Source organism: Lissotriton helveticus, chromosome 10 (genome assembly GCF_964261635.1).
Source record: "Lissotriton helveticus chromosome 10, aLisHel1.1, whole genome shotgun sequence".
Classification (NCBI taxonomy): Eukaryota; Metazoa; Chordata; class Amphibia; order Caudata; family Salamandridae; genus Lissotriton; species Lissotriton helveticus.
Window position 1 is genome coordinate 3,624,078 of NC_136071.1, and position 26,618 is coordinate 3,650,695.

General features: G+C 45.6%; 1 protein-coding gene across 4 annotated transcripts in view; it reads left to right on the forward strand.

Moving 5' to 3' along the window:
* IQSEC2 (IQ motif and Sec7 domain ArfGEF 2) overlaps nt 1–26,618 on the forward strand; it is a 359,223-nt gene that overhangs the window by 320,055 nt on the left and 12,550 nt on the right. For 3 of the 4 annotated variants that reach the window (XM_078664507.1, XM_078664509.1, XM_078664508.1), the window contains one exon: nt 9,513–9,562. The exons of the other annotated variant lie outside the window; for it this stretch is intronic. In XM_078664507.1, the coding sequence (XP_078520633.1) occupies nt 9,513–9,562 (50 nt within the window). The remainder of the gene's footprint in view (nt 1–9,512; nt 9,563–26,618) is intronic. 4 annotated transcript variants of the gene reach the window in all.

Here is a 26,618-nt window from a genome sequence, read left to right on the forward strand (position 1 = left end):
CTTCATAGTGGCATGGACGTCTTTACACTGCGAGGGTGAGTAGCGAGCCCTCACTCTGCAGGAACCTTTCTTGCACGTTTACATGGACAGGGCAGTACTCAGGGCAAACCTTAAGTTCCTTCCAAAGGTGGTTTCCCCTTTCCCCCTTTATCAGACTTCCCCATCCCAGCCTTCTTCCCCCAGCCAGGCTCGATACCGGGGAGAGCACTCCAAACCCTACACGTCTAGCGTACCATGTATTACACCGACAGAACTAAACCTTTTCGCAAAATTGTCCAATTGTGCAGAGCCTTTGCAAAGCCCCACAAAACAAACACCATTTCCAAAGGTGGAATTGCCAGATAGATAGTTACGTGCGTACAGACTTGTTATCTAAAAGCCAAAAGAACCCTCCCGTTACTGGTAGAGCGCCCTTCTAGTAGTAAGAAAGCTGTTACCATGCTGTTTAGTGGAGAAGCGTGGCTCACTGGTTAGAAGCGGCAGACCCGGATGCAGAGATCAGGCCCGGGACCAGGGTTCAATTCCCGACGCGGCAGGGTCTTGGGCTCAATGTCCACGGACTCGATAATTCTCGCCTCGGTGCCTACTCTAATCATGGGTCCCACGCTGCAACTCTGGGCAATAGCTTGCTTAATCTCCACACCGGCCCCAACAGCACTGGGATGCCTGGCTTCACCTTGGGGGTGCCCTGGAGGGGGCATCTCACAGGGAAAGCCAGGATGGGTTCCACAGCGTTATACAGCACCAGGACGCCCCGAGATGGGGTGGCAGTGAGCTTTACAAGTATACACACATTTATATTCACATTTACCATGTCCTTTTTTCGGAACACTCCTTTAGCCGACATCTGCAAGGCGGTCACAGGTTCAACATCACACACAATTACCAAGCACTACTGTGTCCATGTCATCAACAGATAAGGCGTTTATTGGCCAGACAGTTCTTAGAACCTTATTCCAGACACCTGCATTTGCCACCGGCAACCGACCACTTTGGGAGAGGGACGGCTTTACAGTCTATGCAGAGCATGTGAATCTACAGCTCACATACCTCGAACGGAAAAGGTTACCCAGTCAGCATCTGTTTGTAGTGTGTAGTGCTGCAGGGCCGCATTAAGATCGCTAAGACCCGACGGGCAAGATGGGGGGGCAGGGCAATATCACAATGTGCGGCAAAGCTCTGGATTAAACTGCCGCTTTCCATGAAGCTCCAACCCACCTGCAGCTTTTCAGAAAGAGCTGGAAAACCTTGCTGTTTACATCTGCATAGTCCCCCATCAACCATAGTGCACTATTCCTGTCCACACAACCCGCGCCAAGACGCCACGGCATTCGAGCGCTATACAAGCATACCTCTTTTTTCCTCAAGTCACTCCTCCTTTCGTGCAGGACACATGCATAATTTACTGTTCACAAGCTCCGGGAGTGATGCCTGTGCGCCTCTCCCCCTTTTCTTTTTAAATATTGACCCTGGGAGATTGGGTTTCAGGTGCTTTAACAGGCTCTGGGAGGAAGGCCACAATTTCCCCGCCACTCTCTGTTATTTTGCAGGCCCTGAGGATGGGGCCCTGAGGATGGGGCCCTGAGGATGGGGTCCTGAGGATGGGGCCCTGAGGATGGGGCCCTGCGGATGGGGTCCTGAGGATGGGGCCCTGAGGATGGGGTCCTGAGGATGGGGTCCTGAGGATGGGGCCCTGAGGATGGGGCCCTGAGGATGGGGCCCTGAGGATGGGGCCCTGAGGATGGGGTCCTGAGGATGGGGCCCTGAGGATGGGGTCCTGAGGATGGGGTCCTGAGGATGGGGCCCTGAGGATGGGGCCCTGAAGATGGGGCCCTGAGGATGGGGTCCTGAGGATGGGGCCCTGAGGATGGGGCCCTGAGGATGGGGTCCTCCGGACCAAAAACATCACGGCCCCTCTTCTTTTTTTAAAATATTGGCCCTGGGGGGTGGGCTCCCCGGGGCCTTCACAGGCTCGCCTAGGTGGGGGGCCCTCCCCTTAATTTTACTTAGCAGGCCCCAGGGGATAGTGTCCCCCGGTGCCATGCACGCCCCCCCCCAATTAATAATATATGTTCACTCCTGAGCCCTGAACCACCAGGGCATCATTTATATTAAATTCAAAATGGCGTCTGGCTTATTTTTTTTACGATTTCACCAGATTACGGCGGGATCACAGCAAAAACATCTGTTTTTTTTGGTCATATTTTGCTCCTGGGTAGGTCCCTATGCCCCCCATTTGCCCCCCCCACACAACCAAGGGATAGAGGGAGGATCACTGCCCTGTCCCCTTATATTCTTTTTGTTTTGTTGTAACTTGTCCAGGACAGGGGACGTAGTCCCTGAGTCCTGCTATGGCCGCCACATTATCTTCCATGCCAATCGGAGTGCTCACTCACACGGGAGCAAGGAGGCCCGAGGGGAAAAACGCCACCTCGGCCAATCCGGACTGCTGTGTTTTTTAATGTTGAGTCCGCTGGGCTCTCTCACCCAACCATCCGGATACGCAGATATCGCCTTATTCTCTCTAAAACAGGTGTACACCAAATCACACAAAGCACACTTTCTGGACCAACATCTAACTTCCTGACAAATTGGGTGTAATGCCTTTCAGCGTTTTTTGCGGCATTGTGTCCCAACAAAGTCCATGGAAAATGCATGGGGATCTTGCGTTTTTCGACTCCCCCTTTTTAATCAGTCCCCGCTTGATGAATCACCCCAAAACTTTCCATGAAGAAACTCGGCAAAATAGAGCACTTTTTTACAAAGTTACAAAGTTTTGTGAAGAGTCGTCCAACGACCCAAAAGTTATTAGCAAGCCCAAAAAGGTTATCCAGTGGCGGTCGCTCCTGGGTATTATATATATATATAAATATATTCAGTAGTACCGTGGGGAGTCACACCAGAATCAGCAGAGGAGCCGTGAATCTCACAAATAAAGTATTTGTTTGAGAGGCATGTGTGCTGTAGAATCACATGCTTTCTATACTCCTGCCATCTAGTATTGGGTCAGGATATTTCCAAGTTGTTTTTCTTCGAAGGAGTCTTTCCAGTCACGAGGTGAGGTGACTCCTCCTTTCAGTGATAGTGAGCATGGGCGTCGACTCTATTGTTAGATTGTTTTTTTCCGCCATCGGGTTCAGACGTGTATTGCTGTGCTCCGTTTCGGAATCGGTCATTGGGTTGCCCTCGGTGTGCAATCCATTCTACCCTCAATAGTATTGGTTTTGAACGCGTTCCCTTTTCTCCGCGGTTCAACTCGACATCAAGAAATCTCCATTTTCGATTGCGGCTTTCGCGGGAGGCCCTCTGGCCTTTCCGCATCAGTCCGGCACCTGGTCGATGGAACGGATTCTGTTCAAATTCTGCCCCCTGTGCCACGTGAAGTATCTGCGTACGGACCTACTTCAGGTGTGTAACTTGTGCTTGTTCCCCGAGCACAAAGAACAAGACTGTGACGCATGTCAATGCTTCATATCGAAGAAAACTCTCTGTGATCGTTGGCCTCGATGTTGAGAGATGCAGCGGCAGCAGTTGGACGACATACCGGATCTCTTCGGCGAAGACTCCGAACTAGAGGAAGTCTCAGCAGCCAAAGAAAAACACACTTTAGTGGCATCGGACTCCGACGCAGAGTTGCAGATCGTCCTCGAAGACGACAAAGTGCTGCAAGGACAAGGGGACGTGAGTACAGAAGACCCTTTACACCTTCCCTAACAGATCTAAGCCTTCGGTACCATCTCTGCCTTCAGACCAAGGTCGGCACTGAGAAGAGGTTTCTAACGCTCTGCCTTCCAGCTCAGCACCAAAACACTCTGACAAGCCTTCCAGCTTGGGACCGAGTTGGTCATAACCCACTTCTGAGCCTAAACCTTTGGGCGCTAAACATAAATTGGGTTCGGAGCTGAAACCAATGAAGTATTCCTCGGAGCCGAAATCTTCGGCACCGAAAGGACATTGCAGCTCGGCACCGAAAGCTTTAGTGCTGAAAATTAAACAGCTGCCAGTACCGCAATCGGATTCAAACGTAGACATTTTACCACCCAAATTGGATCTGAAACAGAAACAACGCTATATTAATCCGGATACTGGACATATTCACACTAAATCGCCATCCAAACACAAGCTTCTGGATGACGACAGTTTCCAAATTCCATTGACAAAGAAACATGTGGGGACTAGTCCTTTCCACACACTACCATCTCCTCCTCCTCCTCCACCACAGCTTGATCCTTTACACACCACACCTCATCAGCCTCCTCTACCTCACCTTCACGCAGGCGATACTGATGATGACACACAGAACGCATTATGCCATTCATCCTCCACAGAATACAGACCCAGATCTTTACCCTGCCCGACCATCTCCACCCGGTGACAAACTGTCATATCAGGAGCTCGTTGCTAGAGCTGCAAAGTCCCCTGGGGTGGAGCTCCATGAAGAGTCATTAGAGGAGGATTTTCTCTTTGAGACTCTAGGAACACATAAGTCCAGTCAGACACTGCCTATGCTTAAAGGTATATTAAGGCACACAGACAACATCTTTAAAGACCCTGTACCTGCTAGGGTCCTCACTCCTAGAGTGGATAAACAATACAAACCTTCCCCAACAGACCCTGTTTTATTAAAGGTCAGTTACCACTTGACTCTGTAGTAGTATCCAACGCTCGAAAGCAAGCTAACGCTCAAGCATCTGGGGAGGCTCCTCCTCCAGATAAGCAGTCCAAACGAATTGATGCTTCCGGCAACCGTGCATCCTGCACAAGCAGCTAATCATTGGTGTATTGCTAACAACTAAGGTGTCCTTGCAAGATATGAGAGGGCCCACTGGGATGAAATGGAACAACTTCTCCCAGATGAGCGTAAGGCCAAAGCACAAGACTTAGTGGAGGAAGGTAAACTGATTTCCAACACCGCCATTAGATGCGCTCTAGATGCGGCCGACACTGCAGCTAGAGAGGTAAATACTAGCAGCCTACTCCGGAGACATGCCCGGCTACGGGTCTCGAGGTTTAAACCTGAGGTACAGCAATCCATTCTAAACATACCCTGCGACAAAAAACATCTTTTTTGCCCTGAGGTTGATCGAGCGCTCGAAAAGATGAAAAAAGATAGACGTAGCAAAATCGATGGGAGCGCTTCAATCTCCCTCAAATAGAGGGTCCTTTCAGCGCTCCTTTCACAGGGGAGGGTCCAAGCCCACAGGGACAGACCAGAACACGTCCTCTTACAAGAATAACTCCCAATCATCTTTTACCAAAGGATTTTTTAGAGGAGGCTACAGGGGAAACAGTTCCAGGGGCAGAGGTAAAATCACCACACCCTGCTCTTCCCCAAACAAGCAGTGACTTCCTCACACTTCCCTCCGACTATTCCACACCTGTCGAAGGAAGACTTTAAGACTTTTTCCCCATTCGGGAATCAATAACAACAGACAAATGGTTGCTTGGAATTATCCAGCTTGGTTGTTGCCTGGAGCTTATCAACAATCCTCCAAACATTCCGCCTCAAAATCACAAATTGTCACCAGAGCACCAGCACTTGCTTCAACAAGAAGTGTAATCTCTGTTACTCAAAGGGGCTTTAGAACCAGTCCCACTTCAGTACCAAGGGTCAGGGGTTTATTCCCTTTACCTTCTAATTCCCAAAAAGGACGACTCGTTAAGACCTATTCTAGATCTCAGAGAGTTACACAAATACATACTGTCCGAGCACTTTCACATGGTGACTCTTCAACAAGTACTTCCTCTCCTTCAGCAAGGCGACTTTACGTCTACTCTAGATTTAAAGGACGCCTGCTTTCACATTCCAATTCATCTCGCTCATCGCAAATGCCTCAGGTTCGTGATAGCAGGCAAACATTACCAGTTCAAGGTACTTCCATTAGGCGTCGCCACGGCCCCCAGAGTGTTCACCAAATGTCTCGCAGTGGTAGCCGCTCAGCTCAAGAGACAGTGTATCCATGTCTTTCCTTACCTAGACGACTGGATTATCAGACCTGTATACTACACTCTCAGGCAACAGTACACCTACTTCATCGGGTGAGTTTCACAATCAATGCACAGAAATCTCACCTGTGCCCGGCGCAAGTGCAGTCTCATCTAGGAGCTTCCCCCAACACTCTCCAAGCTCCAGCCTCTCCCAGTGTAGCCAGGATTCACAGTATTCAGTCCACAATATTACAGTTTCACCCCAATCAATCATTACCAGCCCGAGTCTTCATGCAGCTGCTGGGAATGATGGCAGCCTGCGTTGCATTCGTACCTCATTCAAGGCTTCACATGCGTCCTCTGCAGGAATGTTCAGCATGTCAGTGGACTCAGTCACAGGGTCTAATGACCGATCTAGTGCTGCTAGACGGCCGCCCCCATCGCTCTCTGCACTGGTGGAACCTTCAAAACTTAGCAAAAGGGCGACCCTTCATAGGCGCGATTCCACAGATTGTACTGACAGCGAACGCATCTTTAACCGGTTGGGGTGCTCATCTCAAACATCGCACAGTACAAGGGCTGTGGTCCGACAATCACTAACGTCTCCACATCAACTACCAGGAACTTCTAGCAGTGTTCCCAGCACTCAAAGGTTTCCACACTCACCTTCTACGCAAAACTGTCTTAGTCCGCACAGGCAACATGACAGCGATGTATTATCTGCAGAAACAGGGAGGGACACTCTCTCCAGCTGTCGCCCCTGGCACAAAGCATTTGGAATTGGGCAATTCATCACCAAATGTATCTCCTAGCAGAACAACTTCCAGGAGTAAACAATCAAATTGCCGACCTGCGCAGCAGACACAGGCAGCAAGTACACGTGTGGGAACGTCATCCCCAAGTTCTTCTTTCCTACTTTCAAAAATGAGGATTTACACAGATAGATCTGTTTGCTGCAGTCCACAACGCAAAATGCCCAAACTTTGCATCCAGGTTCCCAAACCGTCTATCCAAAGACAATGCTCTATGGATGAATTGGTCTGGGAAATTTGCCTATGCCTTTCCGCCTCTTCCACTAATTGCATTACTGGTAGGGAAGCTCAAGCAAACATCCCTCACACTGATCTTAGCCCCACATGGGCTCGTCAGCCTAGGTTCACCACCCTGTTAGAACTGTCAGTAGTTCCACATCAAAAGCTACATCTCACCTCCAGTCTCTTCACTCAGAGCCGTGGAGAAATCAGACATCCAAATCCCAAAGAACTCAACCTAGCGATTTGGCTCCTGAAGTCTTAGAGTTTGGGTATTTACAATTATCACCAGACTGTGTGAATATTATCAAAGAGGCTCGAAAGCCTACTGCTAGAGCATGTTATGCAGCAAAATGGAAACAGTTTGTTTTCTATTGTAATAACAACAACATCAACCCACTTGATGCCTCTGTACTAAAGATCATTCGTTACCTGTTGCATTTACAGCAGTCTGGATTAGTTTACACATCCATTCGTTTACACCAAGCAGCAGTAGCTGTTTACTTGCAAAACAAACAACACTTATCTCTATTCAGAGTACCAGCGATCAAAGCCTTCATGGAAGGATCAACAAGTGTGATCCCACCAAGAGTTCCCCCTGCACCAGAGTGGAACTTCAACATAGTCTTTACAAGACTAATGGGTCCACCTTTTGAACCAATGCACAAATATCAGTTATAATCTTGTCATGGAAGTTTGCTTTTCTCATAGCGATAACCTCACTAAGGAGAGTTGGTGAACTTCAGGCATTAACTATACAAGAGCCTTTCTTTCATCTTCACAAAGACAGAGTGGTTCTTCGAACCAATCCAAAATTTCTTCCTTAAGTAATTGCTGCCTTTCACATCAATCAATCAGTTGAGTTACCTGTGTTCTTTCCTCAACCTGATTCTGTAGTAGATCAAGCTCTACACACTATTGATGTTAGACGAGCTCTATTATATTACGTAGACAGAAACAAAGAATTTCGGAAAACAAAGCAGCTATTTGTTGCTTTTTCTGCGCCCCAGAAAGGCGATCCCATATCTAAGTCAGGTATTACAAGATGAATTGTGAAATGTATCCAAGCATGTTATGCCAAAGCAAAAAGAACTTTGATAATACCCCCTAGAGTGCATTTCACTCGCAAGATAGGAGCTACTATGGTCTTCTTGGGGAATATTCCCATAGCTGACATCTGTAAGGCAGCAACATGGTCTGCACCGCACACATTCACCAAACACTATTGTGTAGATGTGTTTGCGAGACAAAAAGCAAATGTAGGTCAAGCTGTACTACAAACACTGTTTCAAAGAACTACAACCACTACAGGTCAGACACCGCTTTGGGAGTTTACTGCTGTATAGTCTTTGCAAAGCATGTGATCTACAGCTCATATGCCTCGAACGGATAATGTTACTTACCCAGTAAGCATCTGATCTTCGTAATGTGCAGCTGTAGATTCACATGCACCCACCCGCCTCCCCGAGTATCTTTACCTGTTCCAGTACTATCTTACTTAGATACATACATACATGGACATCTCTTACTACTCTCACTAACTCCATTCTCACCCTCTTGCGGGAAAACAATCTAACAATGGAGTCGATGCCCATGCGCACTATCACCGAAGGGAGGAGTCACCTCACCTCGTGACTGGAAAGACTTCTTAGAAGAAAAACAACTTGGAAACATCCAGACCCAACACTAGATGGCAGGAGTATGCAAAGCATGTGAATCTACAGCTCTACATGCCAAGAACATATGTTTACTGGGTAAGTAACATTTTTCTTTTCAAATGTAACTTTAGTGAGGGTCAGTTTAAGACTCCAACCTCTCACCATCTGCCGCCAACATGGGCTTGAGTCAAGGTGTGATCTCAGTGCCCCCTTATTAGCCCTTTCTATTTTAGTTTCAGGAAATAATCTGATCGGAGTGTTTTTTTCACCATTTGAACTTCAGAGGTCTTCGTTACTGCAGATCTTCTAAGAACTAACAGTCCAGATAGCTCTAAAATCTCACCTATTCATGCCCAACCACCTTTTAAATACCTCCCCCTTAATGGACCTGTGCCAACCTTTCATGAGGGACCCAAAATGGATGTACTGCTTTTTCAGAAGTTTAATGCAGATTAGTTAAACGGGGCATAGTTATTAAGAAAACAGAAAAAGGGTTCCCTATAGAAAGTGACCTAACCATTACTACGCTGGTGCCATCGCTGCTATATATGCGTAGGAGAGTCATTTGCAATCAGGGAAGGTTGTGTCCTGAGGGCAGGGGATGGGAAGGGGGATCCCGTGACTCAAAGCAGTGCTGAGCTGTGATAGTGTACAGCGACTATTAACAAAGGAGGGGGTAAGGAGAGGAGGACAGAGATGAGACCCCTTTAATTCACATGAGGTGTTAAGAGGACCTTCATACAGGGCATGAGGGGGTTGTCGCCGCTCTGGCTTGATGTTGGTGGAGTGAGTGAAATGCTGCTGGTGCACGATGTCTTTAATTTGCTGTGTGAACTGCTGCGCCTGCTGCTTGGGCTCTTCTCTCTAACACTTGCATGTCACTAATTCGCTTCAGGGAAGCTACGACGTCGTAACAGCGTTGGATCCCTAGACAGCACCATTGAAGTAAGTGCCGGCCCTGCATGTCCCTGGTCCAGAGTGCACCTTTCACCACCCTTGTCCTCCTACCCTTCATCATCCCGCTCTTCTCTTATACTGGTTAGTGCAGATTGGGGAGAGGGGTAGAAGAGTGTGGAGGCCGATGTGAGGAGCATAGTGAAGAGCTGTGTAATAGTGTCTCTTATCCTAAGTATCCTGTGCTGTTTCCTTGTTTACCTTCTGCAGCGATTTCCCAGAATGAGAGAATCTCTCCTGCTGTGTCAGGCCTAGGATGGTGCGATCTCTCCTGCTGTGTCCTTACCTAGGATGGTGTAACCTCTCCTGCTGTGTCAGGCCTAGGATGGTGTAACCTCTCCTGCTGTGTCAGGCCTAGGATGGTGTAACCTCTCCTGCTGTGGCAGGCCTAGGATGATGTGATCTCTCCAGCTGTGTGATGGTCTTAAATGATGTCATCTCTCCACCTGTTTCTTCTGAGATGAAGTAATCATCATGTCCTAGTTGATGATGTAGTGTGTGATGTCCAGCTGTGTCCTGTTATCTTCCGACAGTATGCTTCTGTGTCCAGCCTGGGATGATATATTCTCTCCTGCTGTGTCCCGGCTGGGACAGGCTCCATTCTCCTGCTGTGTTCTGGTCTAGGATAGTGTGACCTCTCCAACTATGTCCTGGGCTAAGATGACGTGGTCTCCACCTCTGTGTCCCTGTCTAGCTTGTCATGATGTATTCTCTCAAGCTGTGTCTGGTTTAAGGTATTTTATTCTCTTCAGCTGTCTCTCAATCTGAGATGATGTAAGCATGCCAGTCGTGTCCCAGTCTCACTTGATGTAGTCTTTCTAGCTCTGTCCTGATTTGGGCTGGTGTAATCTCTCCCGCTGCATAATGCTGTGTTCCAGATTGGGGTCGTGTCATCTTTCTAACAGTGCCCCATCTGGAAAAGTTGCCATCTCTCCAGCAGTGTCCCAATCTGGGATGGTCTGATCTTTCAGTGGTGCCTTGATCCAGAGTCGCCTATGGGCAGTGTGTGTTGATGTGATCTCTCTAGCTGCATCCAGTTTGTGATGATATAACCTTTCCAGCTGTGTCCTGTCCTGGAGTGATGCGATCTCCCCAGTTGTGTTCTGGTCCGAAGTGCTTGTACTGTATGATGATGAAATCTCTCCAACTGTATCCCAACCTGGGATGTGCCTAATCTTCCAACCTTGTCCTGGTGTAATGTCCCCAGCTGTGTTCTAGGGTGATCTTACCCTCCAGAAGCCTCCTGGTAGTTGTGATGTAATCTTTCAATCAGTCTCCTGAATTGGGGTGTTCAGTCTCTTCAGGTGTGCATTACTTTGGGATGTTTGACCCTCCAGGTGCTTCTTGGTCGATTGTAGTGTAATCCATCTGCTGTTTCTCGGTGTTTCTTCATTTTGGATGTTATAATCCTCAACTGTTTCTATTGGTTTCTTCGTTTTGAGTGTTATAATCCAACTGCTGTTTCTATTGTTTTCTTCATTTTGGATGTTATAATCCCTCAGCTGTTGCTATTGGTTTCTTTGTTTTGGATGTTATAATCCATCAGCTGTTTCTATCGGTTTCTTCGATTTGGATGTTATAATCCCTCGGCTGTTTCTATTGGTTTCTTCATTTTGGATGTTATAATCCCTCCGCTGTTTTTATTGGTTTCTTCGTGTTGGATGTTATAATCCATTGGCTGTTTCAAGGTGTTTCTTCATTTTGGATGTTATAATCCATTGGCTGTTTCTACTGATTTCTTCGTTTTGAGTGTTATAATCCCTCAACTGTTGCTATTGCTTTCTTTGTTTTGGATGTTATAATCCCTCAGCTGTTTCTATTGGTTTCTTCGTTTTGGATGTTATAATCCCTCAGATGTGTCTATTGGTTTCTTCATTTTGGATGTTATAATCTCTCAGCTGTTTCTATTGGTTTCTTCGTTTTGGATGTTATAATCCCTCAGATGTGTCTATTGGTTTCTTCGTTTTGGATGTTATAATCCATTGGCTGTTTCAAGGTGTTTCTTCATTTTGGATGTTATAATCCATCGGCTGTTTCTATTGGTTTCTTCGTTTTGGATGTTATAATCCCTCAAATGTGTCTATTGGTTTCTTCATTTTGGATGTTATAATCCCTCAGCTGTTTCTATTGGTTTCTTCATTTTGGATGTTATAATCCATTGGCTGTTTCAAGGTGTTTCTTCATTTTGGATGTTATAATCCAACTGCTGTTTCTATTGGTTTCTTCATTTTGGATGTTATAATCCATCGGCTGTTTCTGTTGGTTTCTTCATTTTGGATGTTATAATCATTCAGCTGTTTCTATTGGTTTCTTCATTTTGGATGTTATAATCCATCGGCTGTTTCTAGGTGTTTCTTCATTTTGGATGTTATAATCCATCGGCTGTTTCTATTGGTTTCTTCATTTTGAATGTTATAATCCATCCGCTGTTTCTATTGATTTTTTTCTTTTGGATGTTATAATCCCTCAGCTGTTTCTATTGGTTTCTTCATTTTGGATGTTATAATCCAACTGCTGTTTCTATTGGTTTCTTCTTTTTGGATGTTATAATCCATCGGCTGTTTCTATTGGTTTCTTCGTTTTGAGTGTTATAATCCCTCAGCTGTTTCTATTGATTTCTTCCTTTTGGATGTTATAATCCCTCAGCTGTTTCTATTGGTTTCTTCATTTTGGATGTTATAATCCATCAGCTGTTTCTATCGGTTTCTTCGTTTTGAGTGTTATAATCCCTCAGCTGTTTCTATTGATTTCTTCATTTTGGATGTTATAATCCATCAACTGTTTCTAGGTGTTTCTACATTTTGGAAGTTATAATCCATCTGCTGTTTCTAGGTGTTTCTTTACTTTGGATGTTATAATCCATCTGCTGTTTCTAGGTGTCTCTTTACTTTGGATGTTGTAATCCATCGGCTGTTTCTAGATATTTCTTCATTTTGTATGTTATATTCCATCGGCTGTTTCTAGGTGTTTCTTTACTTTGGATGTTGTAATCCATCGGCTGTTTCTAGGTGTTTCTTCATTTTAGATGTTATAATCCCTCTGGTGTTTCTAGGTGTTTCTTCATTTTGGATGTTATAATCTCTCTGGTGTTTCTAGGTGTTTCTTCATTTTGGATGTTATATTCTGTCTGTTCCCTGCTGTGAGTTAGCATAAACCCAAATGTGCTTTGTTATACTGGTGCAATCCATATCATTATGGTGTAGTTCACCCAGTTGTTTCTGTATTCATTGACGGTATGTCCTCATTCCACACTGCATGTCCCTTGTTTGGTTATTGATATTCAGTATTTACTGTAAATATTTCCTGGTTTCAAATGGCATATTCTCCAATACTTTTGAGGGAAAAGCGTAAGACCTTCTTGCAACAGCAGTATCTCATCTAATTGTGTCTTAGCGCGGGGACACACTGTTGGTGTAACCGAGCGCTCTACAAATGAAATAAATAAATAAAGAAATACTGTTTTTCATTGTGTTGATTGCAGTGTTTTGCATTGGTTGTAACATTATTATATTGTGTTGGTTGTACTATTTTTACATTGTGTTGATTGTACTGCTTTTGCATTTTGTTGGTTGTAGCGTTTTTACATTGTGTTGGTTGTAGTGTTTTTACATTGTGTTGATTGTAGTGTTTTACATTGTGTTAATTGTAGTGTTTTACATTCTGTTGGTTGTAGTGTTTTTACATTGTGTTGGTTTTAGTGTTTTTACATTGTGTTGTTGTAGTGTTTGTACATTGTGTTGGTTGTAGCATTTTACATCATGTTAGTTGTAGTATTTTACATTGTGTTGGTTGTACTGTTTGTACATAGTGTTGGTTGTAGTGATATTACATTGGGTTGGTTTTAGTGTTTGTTCGAGGCATATGGGCTGCAGATGGTACATTTATGAATAGATCGCCATCTGGTGTTGGGCTCGTATGATTGCACTTGTTTTTCTTCTGGAGAAGTCTTTGTCGTCATCGATGACTCCTCCTCTGGGGGGTGTTAGTGTGCATGGGCATCGGCTCCATCCTTAGATTGTTTTTTTCCGCCATCGGGTTCGGATGAGGATCGAAGCGCTCCGGACCGACTTCGATAAAGAAAGTTATATTTGGCGCGTAACCCTTTCCAATTCTGTGGTATTGTTATCGAACGCGACTACACTTCCATCTCGACGTGTTTCGAAGAACGACGACTACGAGAAGACCAGCTCGACGTAGTCCAGCCCGGAGTCCATGGAAAGGACTCCATTCAAAAAATGTCCAACGTGTGGTGCTAAGTTCCCACACAAGGACCTACACGAGGTGTGCAACCTCTGCTTGTCCCCTGAACACGAATCCAGGGACTGTGAGGCCTGTGCAGCATTTTCCTCAAAATCGACGATTAGAAACCGTCGAGCCCGAAGACACGAGGTATCGAGAATGCAGTCACAAGCAATCCCGGAGCTGTTCGAGGACCAGCACCCAGAAGAGGAGGAAGAAGAGGGCGACGAGGCGGGGTCACAAGCGGACGAGTCCGACGTTGAGGAAATCGACATCCAACAAACCGTGAGTGACGACGTCCCTTTACCAAAGAACAGACCCCGCACGGTGTCGACCCCGCCCTCGAGCCCGGTCAGACAACCGAAAAAAGTTTCCGACGCCCCGCCTTCGGGCCCGGCAATGAAACCGAAACCGAAACACTCAGTCTCCCATCATGGTGGTTCCGATAAACGACCCACCCCGACATCGACACCGAAGCTCCATATCAAGGAAAGCTCGAAGTCGAAACAGTCCATGTCGACACCGAAACACGCTTCGACGTCGAAAACAACCTCGACACCGAAGACACCCTCGACACCGAAGACATCGGATCCGAATAAAATCTCGGTGCCGAAAATACAAATGGACAGTCAGAAGAAAAAACACCTGTCGGACCCGAAAACTGCGGTACCGACACAGGAATATAAAACCGATCCTAAACAAAAGACTCTGTTTATTGATCCACAAACTGGCAAGGTAGTCACAGAACTACCTAAAAAGAGGAAAAATGAACAATCGGACGACAAAACTCCTCCGAAGAAGAGAACAATGGGGACAAATACAACTCCTCCCCCTTCCCCACAACCTAGAGACACACCCTCCTCTCCTACTCCTCACAATAGGCCAACTATTCCTTCCACACGACCATCTACACCTACAACAGACGTAGAAAGTGACACAGGGGAGGGAGAACACCCTGGGGATGATGACGACACAATCCCAGAGGGGGCAGACCCATGGGAACAGTACAATGTAGGGTCAGATAACGATAACGACTCTGAATTGTATCCGTCAAAACCATCACCTCCTGATGATAATACTGGTTTTGCGCAACTCATTAATAGAGCAGCAAAATACCACAAGGTAGAACTACATGCAGAACCTCAAATAGAGGATTTCCTATTAGAAACACTACCTGCTGCACAAAGAACATCAGGAACACTACCAATGCTTAAGGGCCTTCTCAGTCACACATCAGAGATATTCAAAGACCCGGTGAGGGCTTGGGTACTGAACCCAAGAATTGATAAGAAATATAGGGCAGCTCCAAAAGACCCAATATTCATCAAAGGACAAATTCCTCTAGACTCACTAGTGGTCACAAACGCTCGTAAGAGAGCAAACTCTTTATCTACAGGAGAAGCTCCACCTCCTGACAAAGAGTCTAAGCTAATAGATGCCTCTGGCAAGAGAGTAGCATCTCAAGCGGCAAACAGCTGGCGCATAGCTAATACGCAAGCACTACTTGCAAGGTATGACAGAGCGCATTATGATGAGTTAGAAAAACTCATCACACATCTCCCTAAAGAACATCAAAAGAGAGCAGATCAACTCATACAGGAAGGGAAGTTAATTACTAACACTTCAATCAAGTGCGCCCTAGACGAGGCAGACACTGCAGCAAGATCCATAAACACAAGCCTCATGTTAAGGAGACATGCATGGCTCAGGGTTTCAGGGTTCAAACAAGAGGTGCAAACTGCATTACTGAACCAACCTTTTGATGAGAAAACACTTTTCGGCACAGGGACAGATGAGGCCTTAGAAAAGATGAAAAAGGATACGGAAACGGCTAAATCAATGGGAGCATTGCAACAGCCGACACAAAGAGGTTCCTTTCGTAGATCCACCTATAGAGGAGGATCCAAAAATACAGGTACAAGCCAGCAACAAACCTCTTTTACACCTACATCACCCAGAGGTAATTCTAGAGGTGGCTACAGGGGTAACAACAACAAGGGTAGAGGTCGCGGAAACAACAACAACCGCAACTCTCCAACCCCAAAGCAGTGACTTCATACAGCTCCCCCCAGACCATATAACACCGGTCGGGGGACGCCTATCACAGTTCCTACCTGTCTGGGAAAACATCACATCAGACAGGTGGGTGAGACAAATTATCCAACATGGTTATTGCCTGGAACTCACACCTACCCCACCAAACATCCCCCCCAAACAGCGTCCAATGAAACAAGATCACTTAACACTGTTAAAACAAGAAGTACTATCTCTGGAACCTTCTCTATGGCATGCTTTTGTAGCAAAGCAACAACAAGGAACAGGAGTATACTCCCTATACTTCCTAATTCCCAAAAAGGACGGGTCTCTAAGGCCAATACTAGACCTAAGACCTCTCAACGCATACATAAATTCGGAACATTTCCACATGGTCACGCTCCAACAAGTACTTCCTTTACTGAAGAAAGGGGACTTTCTTTCTACACTGGATCTAAAAGACGCTTACTTTCATATCCCAATTCACAAAGCCCACAGGAAATACCTCAGGTTTGTGGTAGAAGGACAACATTATCAGTTCAAAGTCCTTCCGTTTGGTGTCACGACGGCACCAAGGGTGTTCACAAAATGCCTAGCAGTGGTGGCAGCTCACCTAAGAAGACAACAAATACATGTCTTCCCATACTTGGACGACTGGCTAATAAAGGCCAAGTCACAAGAGGAATGTCTTCAGAACACACAGAAGACAATTCACATGCTGCACCAACTAGGGTTCACTGTGAACTACACAAAGTCACACCTGCAACCAAGCAAGGTTCAACAATATTTAGGGGCTACTATAGACACAGAAAAAGCCAAAGTATACCCCAATCCAGTCAGGATCCAGACAATGCTTACAATCATTCAAAGATTTCAGCCACAACACTCACTAACAGCAAGAGTGTTCATGCAGCTATTAGGGATGATGTCATCCTGCATATTGCTAATACCATATGCCAAACTACAAATGCGTCCGCTACAAGAATGTTTAGCGACACCGTGGAATCAGGCTCAAGGACAGATTACAGATCTGGTGTTGGTAGACGACCGCACACACCGCTCTCTGAAGTGGTGGAACACAACAAACATTGCCAAGGGGCGGTCGTTCCTAGAACCAATTCCACAGGTGACAATAACAGCGGACGCATCGCTCACGGGATGGGGAGCGCATAAGGAGAAATATACAGTACAGGGAAGATGGAGTGTGCAGGAAAGAAGGCTGCACATCAATCATCTAGAACTACTAGCAGTGTTTCTAGCATTGAAAGCCTTTCAAATGCATGTTACCAACAAAGCAGTCCTGATCAGAACAGACAACATGACAGCAATGTATTATATTCAAAAACAGGGGGGACGCACTCTCTCCAACTATCCAGACTAGCGCAGGAAATTTGGAGATGGGCCATTCCTCAAAACATCTATCTGTTAGCAGAACACCTACCAGGAGTTCAAAACCAGATAGCAGACATCTTAAGCAGACAGTCGAAACAAATACACGAATGGGAACTGCACCAACAAATACTGCAACCATTCTTCCAAAGATGGGGACAACCAGAGATAGACCTCTTTGCCACTCATCAGAACGCAAAATGCCAAAGCTTCGCGTCCAGGTACCCACACCACCTGTCGCAGGGCAATGCGTTATGGATAAATTGGTCCAACAAATTTGCATACGCTTTTCCCCCTCTCCCACTAATCCCATTAGTGGTCAGAAAGCTGCAACAACACTCAATGACCATGATACTAGTAGCACCCACGTGGGCAAGACAACCGTGGTTCACCACGCTCTTGCAACTCTCACAAGTGCCACACCAAAAGCTGAGAATTCTACCCATGCACCTTACACAGAAGCATGGAGAAATAATGCATCCAGATCCCACACAACTGAACCTAGCGATCTGGCTCCTGAAATCCTAGAATTTGGGTACTTAGATCTACCCCCAAATTGCATGGAGATAATTAAACAAGCGAGACGTCCAACCACCAGAGCATGCTATGCAGCTAAGTGGAAGAGGTTTGCTATACACTGTACTAATAACAATATCAACCCTCTGGACGTATCAACAAGGGAGATTATTTGCTACTTACTACACTTACAGCAATGTAATCTCGCGTATACATCTATCAGAGTACATCTAGCAGCTATAGCAGCGTACCTACAAAACAGGCAACACATATCACTGTTCAGAGTACCAGCGATAAAAGCCTTCATGGAAGGCCTTAAAAGAGTCATTCCACCAAGATTACCACCTTCCCCGGTCTGGAACCTCAACGTAGTACTCACCAGACTAATGGGACCACCTTTCGAACCTATGCATAGGTGTGAAATACAATTCCTTACATGGAAGGTGGCCTTTCTTATAGCCATTACCTCACTCAGGAGAGTAAGTGAATTACAGGCACTGACAATACTAGAACCATTCCTACAATTACATCAGAATAAAGTGGTTCTTAGAACAAACCCAAAGTTCTTGCCTAAAGTAATTTCAGCATTTCACATCAATCAACCGGTGGAACTACCAGTCTTTTTCCCAAAGCCACAGACGGTGGCAGAAAGGGCCCTACATACACTAGATGTCAAAAGGGCCATTTTGTACTACATAGAAAGGACACAAAATTTCAGGAAAACTAAACAACTATTTGTAGCATTTTCACAAACACATAAGGGCAATCCTATCTCTAAAGCAGGCATCGCTAGATGGATTGTAAGATGTATACAAATATGTTACATAAAAGCAAAGAGGACATGAACTGTTCCTCCTAGAGCTCATTCTACACGGAAGCTAGGAGCATCTATGGCATTCTTAGGAAACATTCCCCTAGATGACATATGTAGAGCAGCAACTTGGTCTACACCACATACATTCACAAAGCACTACTGTGTTGATGTGCAGGCAACACAACAAGCCAGAGTGGGCCAAGCTGTATTAAAAACTCTATTTCAAACAGTTGCGACAGACACGGGTGACCACCGCTAGGGAGGTAACTGCTGTATAATCTATTCATAAATGTACCATCTGCAGCCCATATGCCTCGAACGGAATATGCTACTTACCAGTATGCATCTGTTCTTGGCATAGAGGGCTGCAGAGTGGTACATGCCCTCCCTGCCTCCCCGGAAACCTGTGTCTGTCCCAACATTATCTTATTTAGATACACTTACATGGGCATATCTTTATGTATTCTACTACACTACTCCATCTAACCCTACTATGGCAAAACAATCTAAGGATGGAGCCGATGTCCATGCGCACTAACACCCAGAGGAGGAGTCATCGATGACGACAAAGACTTCTCCAGAAGAAAAACAAGTGCAATCATCCGAGCCCAACACCAGATGGCGATCTATTCATAAATGTACCACTCTGCAGCCCTCTATGCCAAGAACAGATGCATACTGGTAAGTAGCATATTCCTTACAATGTGTTGGTTGTAGCGTTTTCACATTGTGTTGGTTGTATTGTTTTTACATTGTGTTGGTTGTAGTGTTTTACATTGTGTTGGTTTTAGCGTTTTCACAATGTGTTGGTTGTAGCGTTTTCACATTGTGTTAGTTGTAGTGTTTTACATTGTTTTGGTTGTAGTGTTTTACATTGTGTTGGTTGTAGGTTTTTTACAATGTGTTGGTTGTAGTGTTTTACAGTGTGTTGGTTGTAGTGATTTACCTTGTGTTGGTTGTACTGCTTTTCATTGTGTTGATTGTAGTGTTTTGCATTGGTTGAAACGTTATTATATTGTGTTGGTTGCACTGTTTTTACATTGTGTTGATTGTACTGCTTTTACATTGTGTTGGTTGTAGCGTTTTTACATTGTGTTGGTTGTAGTGTTTTTACATTGTGTTGATTGTAGTGCTTTACATTGTGTTAGTTGTAGTATTTTACATTGTGTTGGTTGTACTGTTTGTACATTGTGTTGGTTGTAGATACACATGCTTTGCATACTCATACCATCTAATGTTGGGTCTGGATTTTTACAAGTTCTTCGAAGAAGTCTTTCCAGTCACGAGGTAAGGGATTCCCCCTTTCGGTGATAGTGTACATGGGCATCGACTACATTGTTAGATTGTTTTGTTTCCGCCATCGGGTTCAGACGCGGTTTGTGGCACTCTGGTTCGAGACTGTATTTCAGGATCCCCATTGGTGCGCAACCCACTGTACTGCCATTTGTATTGTTTCGTTAACGTTCCTTTATTCCTGCGTGTCTAAAAAAAGTGGTAAAACTTCATCTTCCATCCAGAAGATGTCATGGGCAGCCCTCAGACCTAGCCGTGTCTCTCAACTTCCACTCCGTCATACTCATCGAGTCTACCACTGATGGAACGGATTTTGTTTCAATACTGTCCCCGGGATATATGACGTTACCACGCGTTCTTTTACCACGCAGACCATTACCACGCATTTTTTACAACGCAGGACCCTTTACCACGAATACCTTTACAACGCAATACACTACAACGCAGGTACTATTACAACGCATACCATTACAACGTAAGTATAGGTAAGTAAATAATATGTTAAAATAATGTAATTACTAATAATATTTTTTTAAATTAATAAATTATTATTTTAATATTTAATATTTTAATTATTTATATTATTATTTATTTATTAATTTTTAAATATATATGTTAAAAATACCCCTGTATCCCAAAACCCAAACGCAGCCCTGAAACCTAAAAATACCCCTGTACCCCAAAACCCAAACCCAACCCTGAAACCTAAAAATACCCCTGTACCCCAAAACCCAAACCCAGCCCTGAACCCTAAAAATACCCCTGTACCCCAAAAACTGAAAACTGACCCTGAACCCTAAAAATACCCCTTTACCCAAAAACTGAAAACTGACCCTGAACCCTAAAAATACCCCTTTACCCAAAACTGAAAACTGACCCTGAACCCTAAAAATACCCCTTTACCCAAAAACTGAAAACTGACCCTGAACCCTAAAAATACCCATTTACCCAAAACCCAAACCTAAAATATTTTAAATAAAACAATATACTTACCAATACTTACGTTGTAATGGTATGCGTTGTAAAGGTAACTGCGTTGTAAATACCTGCGTTGTAATGGTATGCGTGGTAAAGGGTCCTGCGTTGTAAAAGTTGCGTGGTAAAGGTAGGTCGTGGTAAAAGTTGCGTGGTAAAGGTTGTATACCCTGTCCCCGGTGCCACTCCAAGTTTCTGCGCAAAAGAGACAAAGTCTGCAACTTGTGCCTTTCACCGGAGCACAAGGAGGAAGATTGTGATGCTTGCTGAACATTTTGGTCGAAAAAGACTTTGCTGGATCATCGGGCTCAACAAAGGGACATGCAAAGTCAGAACATCGAGTACACTCAGCATATCTTCTAAGAAGATACCAAACAAGAGGAGATAGAAGCATCAGCAGCAGAGGCGGAAGAGGCCTTCTCCATTCATGAATCGGATTCCGAGATCAACCTACAGTCCGGAGAACTTCCAGCGAGACAGGGGGCCGTGAGTAAAAAAGCCCCTATACCCATCAAACTTGTTCCATAGTCGTCACAGAGAGACTGCTTTAAACACCTCGCCTTCAGGCTCAGCACCAAAACAGCAGGTCAAGTCTTCCGGATTAGGCTTGAGTCGAGACAAGACACCTTCAGAGCCGAAACTTTCGACTCCGAAAGGCAAAAAACATTGGTCCAGTTCGGCACCGAAACCTTGGGCACCAAAAGAGAAAGAAAAAACCTCCGGAACAGATTCTGGACATTATGAAAGAGAACTTAGACACTAAATAAAAAAGTCTCTATATTAATCCAGATACTGGACACATTGTTACCAAGGATGATATACCATCCAAGAAAATAACTATTCCTGGAGATACACATTACACAATTCCTCTGAAGAAAAAGAAGGACATGGCTACAAGCCCTATCGATCCTCTTCCTCACTCCCCTCCACCACTTGTCCCATTATCAGATTCAAACCCCCTGCAAATCACACCACTGGGTTCTCCACACACACAACCTGACATAGATGAAGGAGATGATAACAGTCTTCCACCCACAGACCCACGGATTGATTATGATGAACCTGTCGATAATGATCCTGCTCTCGTTCCTACAAGGCCTTCACCCCCTGATGATAACGTAGCTTACCAGGAGGTGATTTCAAGAGCAGCATCTTATCATGGATTTGCTCTATATAAAGAATCTCTAGAGGAAAGTTTCTTGTTTGCCATATTAGATTCCACACATAGGACCACACAAAGCTTACCTATGCTAAAGGGTATGTTGAGACATGCCGATTACATTTTTTAGGACCCAGTACGTGCACGTGTTTTAAAACCTATGGTCAATAAAAATACAAACCTCCACCTTCTGACCCAATTTTTATCAAAGGGAAAATGCCCCTAGATTCTCTTGTCATTTCAAATGCTCACAAAAGAGCTAATTCACAAACAGCAGAGGCCCCTTGTTAGAAATGGGGGTCTCTAGTTGGCAAGGGTTTGCACCTTTGTCCAAGAAGGGACCCTTCCTTCTAGTCAGGATAAGTGATCTACACTCCGAAAATAACCCATGCTCACCCCTTTGTAGCTTAGCACAAGCAGTCAGGCATGGGAAACATCCTTTACAACGCAACTTTTACCACTCAGTGCTATCACAACGCAGGTTTTACAACGAAAACCATTACAACGCATTGCGCTGGGGGGCGCTCTAGGATAGGGAATAGATTTAATTTACTATCCAACACCTTCCCTAGTGTCCACGGGGACTGGAGTTGGAATAGTAAATTAAACTATTCACTATCCAGCGCCCCAATGCGCTATGCGTTGTAATGGTATGCGTTGTAAAAACTGCGTTGTAACAGCATGCGTGGTAAAAGCATGCGTTGTAACGTTATACATCCGTCAGGCATATCTTAACCCCTTCGGTGCTCCCGTCGGCGAAGCCCCGCCCACCCTTTAGAACGCCCGCGGCGGAAAAACCACAGCGGTTAAGGCGTTAGAGGTAGTGTGTCAAGCATTTGCACATCACCAACAGTTATACAGTGAAGACACTACAAAAGGACACCACACCAGTTTAGAAAAATATCCAATATTTTTATATATCTAAAACAAGACCAAAAACAATAAAAATCCACCAAACAGTTCTCGGAAATCTTCAGTAATCAAAATAGACTTGAAATACAGTTCCTTGAAGTTGATAGCTCTGTCTGGGGCTATCATGGCATCGTGAACAACAAATCCAAACAGTTCTGGCTGACTGCGGCGTCGCTGGTCAGCTACAGTGTCTGGAAGTCCCGCAAAACAGTACCTTAAGAAATATAGGGCGTCTGCGACCTCTGGATGAGCCCCGTAATGCCGGTGTCCACAGGCATCGGTTCCGGAGGTCGTAGCAGGAGTCGTCTGACCCTTGAAGTCACACACATTGCAGATCGAACTCCTCACAGTTGAAGTCGGGCACGCCGGCGTTGGCAGGCATCAGGGCTGCGGTGCGAAGTGCAGCAGTGCGGTGCCCTCAGGTCGCGGTCCAGGCGTTGGCTCGGTGACGGTTGTCCAGCGGCATTGGTGAGACCAGGGCTGCTATGCGAAGAAATGCGGTGCTCGTCGCTGTGCTGGCAGGTTGCGGTGCAAGCAGCGTCGTCGTCATTGCCGAAGCGCTGTCATCGACTGACGAACTGGAGTCGATGGCCCCAGCGTCAGTGGGCCAAGGCTGCAGTGCGGGATGAGAACGGTGCGTCGTGTAACTTACAAGCAACGCCCTCGAACCAAGGTGCAAGCAGCGGCATCGATGTCGGCATGGTGCGGCATCATTGGGGATACCAAGGCAGCAGTGTGAAGCGAGGGGGTGTGAAGTGTGTTGCCCACAGGTCACGGTGCAAGCAACAGCTTGGTGGCGGCATCGGTGAGACCAGGGTTGCGGTGCGGCATGCGGAGGTGTCCTCTGCGGTGCCTTCAGGACATGGAGTCGGCAGCGGTGTCGTAGACGGCGTTGGGTTGTCCTCTCAGGCAGAGAGTGTCTGTGCTTTGTCCAAACCAATTCGCTCCTCTCTGGCCCAAATTCCCAGCAGGAGACGGAGACAGCATTGTCTACAGCAGACCAGGCCAATTCAGGTGCAAGGAAATCTCCTCCCACTACTTTAAATGCAGCCCAGGTCTATTCAGCCTCACCCAGTCAAACGCTGACGTCGGGTCCTTAAAAGCCATAAGTAAAATTCCCTTCTTGGCAATGTTTACTTCCCAACCACCAAGTGAAGGTTGAGACATTGATTGAGCATCCCTTTGCCTTGCCGAAACCCGTACTGTAGGTCAGAAATAACGTTAAAATGGTCTAGTCACAATGTTAAACGATCCAGTATCACTTTCCCCATGATTTCAGCAGCAGAGTCCAGAAGCGAGATTGGTCGATAACAAACAGGGTCATCGCTTGAACCCTTTTAAAAAATAGGAATAATGATAGCTTTGTCTCATGAGGTAGGAAAACCTCCCATACGGGCCGCATTGAAAACCCGTGCCAAAATCTTTGCCCAAAGTACAGGGTCGGCCTTATACAGATCTGAGGGGTCTCCATCCGGACCAGGTGCTTTCCCATTGTTTCTTGCTTTGTCTTAGTCATCCCTCAGCTGTGTCTTGGGTTGTGTATCGTTGTTTCTTGCTTTGTCTCTGTGTCATTTTCTCACCCGTGTCTTGGGTTGTATCATATGATCCCTGGTTTCTTGCTTTGTCTCCGTCATTCTCCCAGCTGTGTCTGAGTTTGGTTGTGAGTCCAAGCCCGTGTCATTCCATCTGCTGTGTCTTGCGCTGGCTTCTGTAGCCGTAGCGAGTGTTTGGGTCTTCGGCTCAACGTAACCCTCCCACTCATGGCTTATGGTCATGTTACTATCCCAGCACCTCTGTGTTGCTTTGATACAGTGTCATGTAGTAAAAAAAGACCAATTATATTCTTGTCAACTGTTTGTGTTTCACATATCTGCAGGTTATCATTTCAGGTGTTGTAGTCCGTGTACCGCTTTCAGTGGTGCCCCAACGTGGAACTTGTAATGCTTCCAGCTTTCTGCCTACTTATAATGGTTTAACACTTTTCGGATTGCGTTGGCTATAGATATTGTAACACTTACTGGGGTGTGTCGTGATGGGTGTTGTAACTCTGTAGGGGTGTTCTGGCTTGAGGTACCTTTTCTGCTGTGTGGTTTCTGGGACGGTTTAACCTTTCTTGGGTTGTGCAGGTGCCGGATATTATAACACTTTGTAAGGTGATGGAAGGATTAGTCATTGAAGATGCATTCATCGTTCCAGTGGTATACTGAACTTGGGATTCTTCTAGGCGTGTGTTGGTGTGGAGTGGGAGATGCTTTCTGAGTGGTGCTTGGTTGGTGTGGGATGATCCTCCTAACAGTGTTCTGGCTTCTGATGGCGAAACACATTCCAGCATTGACTTTGTCCTCCGGTTACCCTGCTGACTCCTGTACATTCTTCCTGTGTTCCGCATGTAGGACAATTTCACTGCCTTGTGCCCTTTGCTGTGCCTGCTTTGTCCTACCCGAGACCTTACCCCATGTTTTGCCTCTCATGCATGCACAGTTTTCCATCATCTCCTTCCCCATCATAAGTTCCTGTCTATAGTTTGCTTAGACAGTACTTTTCAGTTTAGTAAATGTTTATTTCTGAAATAAAGTCACTATTATAAAGTTGATGCTGTTCGGAGTATACATGAAACATTGACTGCTCAAAAGTGTGAAAAACAGTCTCTAATGCAATATAACTTCCACTTTCTCTTGACCCTAAATTATGTTTTTATAAATGATGTGATCTGCTCAGAGATGTCTGCAGTTGTTCTGAAGGAAGGATCAAGTTCTTTGTACTGCTGCTTCTGCCCCTTTATAAAGTGTTCAAAAACTGCTTATAAAAGGACATGTGGGTGTTGAGAAGCCGTTCCCAGCACCGTTCAGACATGACATGGCATTGGTTGATTCTCCTGTCTGAGAGTCCACTGCACGCTGGCTCGCCCTCAACTCCGCCATGTCGTGGCGTGCAGGCCACGTTGGTCTAGGTTTCTGCGCATCTACTTGCTAGTTCTGCTTTTTGCTCGACTTCTCTGCGGAGCTCTTCCTCTTTATTCGTCACCTTTAGAGGCGTTGTGTCCCTCACGGAGGTCCTGGAACCTCTTTAATGCAACGGTTATACCACCCAAAACAGAAAGCAAAAAGAATGAAGTGTCTCATTCAAAGTTGAAATGGCGGCATCAATAAACGTCCTTCTCAATCTTAGTTTACGCAAGACCTTAACTTAAAAAGATGCATGATATACGAGACGGGAGCCAATGAGGGCTCCTAAACCTCCCATCCGGCCAACCAGACACAAGGCCTTAAGAAAAGACTATAGCCACAGCATCCTCCTCGCCACGTCCAGTCACCTGCAGTCTCAAGCAATTTTGCTGCACAGAGGTGCGTCATTTTAAAAATGCAGGGATGCGCCATATTTACAAGAATGCGGCGCAACCCTGTGCTCTCTCCTGCGCAAAAACAGCAGCCATACGCCACCGCAGGCACCCTCGCACCGTAGTGCAAAGCTGCCTGCGTTGCGGGGATGATTGTGTTTGTGCAGGAACAGACACCTTCCTGCACAAACACAATCATTCATGACTTTCTTCTCCTTCTCTGTGTGCGGCAGAATGCAGCACTCATAGATGAATCAAGAGGCGAGGAGAATTTCTCCTCATTGCGCCACTTAAACGATGCCTCCGCTGGAAAGGCGTTTGTTTTTGGCGCCGCCTCAGAATTACGAATCCTTGTATATCCGGGGCACTGTCAAAATAC